Source organism: Echinops telfairi, unplaced genomic scaffold, assembly GCF_000313985.2.
Source record: "Echinops telfairi isolate 266 unplaced genomic scaffold, ASM31398v2 ScPeMD7_655;HRSCAF=1070, whole genome shotgun sequence".
Taxonomy (NCBI): Eukaryota; Metazoa; Chordata; class Mammalia; order Afrosoricida; family Tenrecidae; genus Echinops; species Echinops telfairi.
The window spans coordinates 21,670,358-21,672,130 of NW_022104553.1; the positions used below are offsets into that span (position 1 = coordinate 21,670,358).

Below are 1,773 nucleotides of genomic sequence, written 5' to 3' on the forward strand. Positions count from 1 at the left end.
ATTCACTGTTTGCCCAGCCCTGACGCCTCCGGGAGCACGCTGCAGCCAGGGAAGTGGCCCCAGGTGTCCCCACACCCTCAGTGCCACCTCCCTTCTCCCTTAGCCCCATCTCACCCAGCCTCCACACTCCATCTACTCTGAACCCCTTTCCTCTCGGGCACAAGGTGCATGTCTGCCACAGTGATTGCTTACTGGCTGTTCCTCTGCCCCCTCCCATCCTTGAAGGGACCCCATATCTCATTCCCTCTGGGACCAACCTTCAGCACCTGAACTCCCTCAGCCTGGACAGATTTCTAAACCACCCTACCCTAGCCAGTCTAGTAAAGCCCGAGACCCTACGTCCTCCAGACCTGGATCCCACCAGACTCAGGCCCCCTCCTGGCAAGAGCCCAGCCCCTCGTCCACCTTGTGTATTCTTCTACTCCTTTCTGTCTCTCTGTCTCTCTCGCTCAACCTGTGTCATTTCCCTAGAAGTCCCCCTGACAGCTGGCGCTCCCAGAAAGACCTTGGCCCACCCTAAAATTGCACCTCCGGGCTTCTCAGAGTCCCTAGACACACCTGTGACATTCTGCCGCAGTTCACCGCAGGCCCTCACCCTTGACCTTCTCAAGCTGTGCTCTGCCGGACACACCCCTACACACCACCCCCAAGCTGCAACCTGCCCACGGCAGGTGACCACCTGCAGAGGTCCCTGGGATCCCGGACCCCGTGGGAGACCCTGGGTGGGAGCCCTTCCTAGGTCCAGAAAGCCCCAGCTGTGGGCCTCTGGCACCCAGGGGCTGACCAGAGCAGGCCAAAAGCCGGCTGGCGCTAGAGGGACCCAGGCAGGAAGGGAGGGGCCCGGCTGAGGGCGGTGCGGCTTCTCCGAGGCTGGGTTGGAACCGGGACCTTCCCCTGGGAGGAGGAGGAGTGGGGAGGAGGAGAAGGGAGAGGCCAGCCAGCCGATGTTCAGAACTGCTCCCAAACCTGAGCCCTTACTGTGTGCTCTCCTGAGCGATGCTCTCTGCGGGTGCTCTTGTTTTCTAAAGGAGGGGGCCGGGGCTCCGAGAGGGGAAGCAGACCCTCCACTGTGGAACAGCCAGTAAGCAATCTCTGTGGCAGACATGCACCTCGTGCCCGAGAGGAAAGGGGAAGAGATTCTGGACAAGGGGCCAGCAGAGCCCTAGAGGGAGGGACAGGGCAAGGACAGAGACCCAGGGAGGGGGGGGCAGTGGCTCAGGGAGAGAGGAGCAATGACCTAGAGAGAGGCAAAGGCAGAGACTTAGAGAGAGATAGGGGCAGAGATCGGGAGAGGGGGGGACAGAGACTCAGAGGGAGTGGGGGGGAACAGAAAGAGAGAGAGAGAATCTTAGAGAGAGGGAGACAGTGAATCAGAGACCTAGAGGAGCAGAGACCAGGGACCCAGAGAGAAAGGGGACCAGGGACCCAAAGAGAAGGGGACAGAAACTCAGAGAACTAGAGGAGCAGAGACCAAGGGAGACTGGGGTAGGGGGTGGGGGGACCCAGAGGGTGACAAAGAGGCAGAGAGGAGAAAACAGAGACCTAGAGAAATAGAGGTCAGAGTCCCAGAGAGGGGGGTGGGGACAGAGACCCAGACCTAGAGGGAAAGGGAGACAGAGACCCAGAAAGGGTGGCCAGGGTGGGTGCCCCCCACCTGCCCCCACCCTGTGGAGCACCACTGTGAGAGTCCCCTCCCCTCCCCCAGTCCTACTTTGTATCCGACTACGATCCCACCATCGAAGACTCCTACACCAAGATCTGCACGGTGGACGG

The 1,773-nt window shown here is 60.6% G+C and overlaps 1 protein-coding gene across 1 annotated transcript in view; it reads left to right on the forward strand.

Moving 5' to 3' along the window:
* Positions 1-1,773, forward strand: part of RRAS (RAS related) — a 5,534-nt gene that overhangs the window by 1,795 nt on the left and 1,966 nt on the right. The window contains exons 2-3 of the mRNA XM_045292631.1: positions 50-671; positions 1,706-1,773. Coding sequence (XP_045148566.1) covers positions 50-671; positions 1,706-1,773 — 690 coding nt within the window. The remainder of the gene's footprint in view (positions 1-49; positions 672-1,705) is intronic.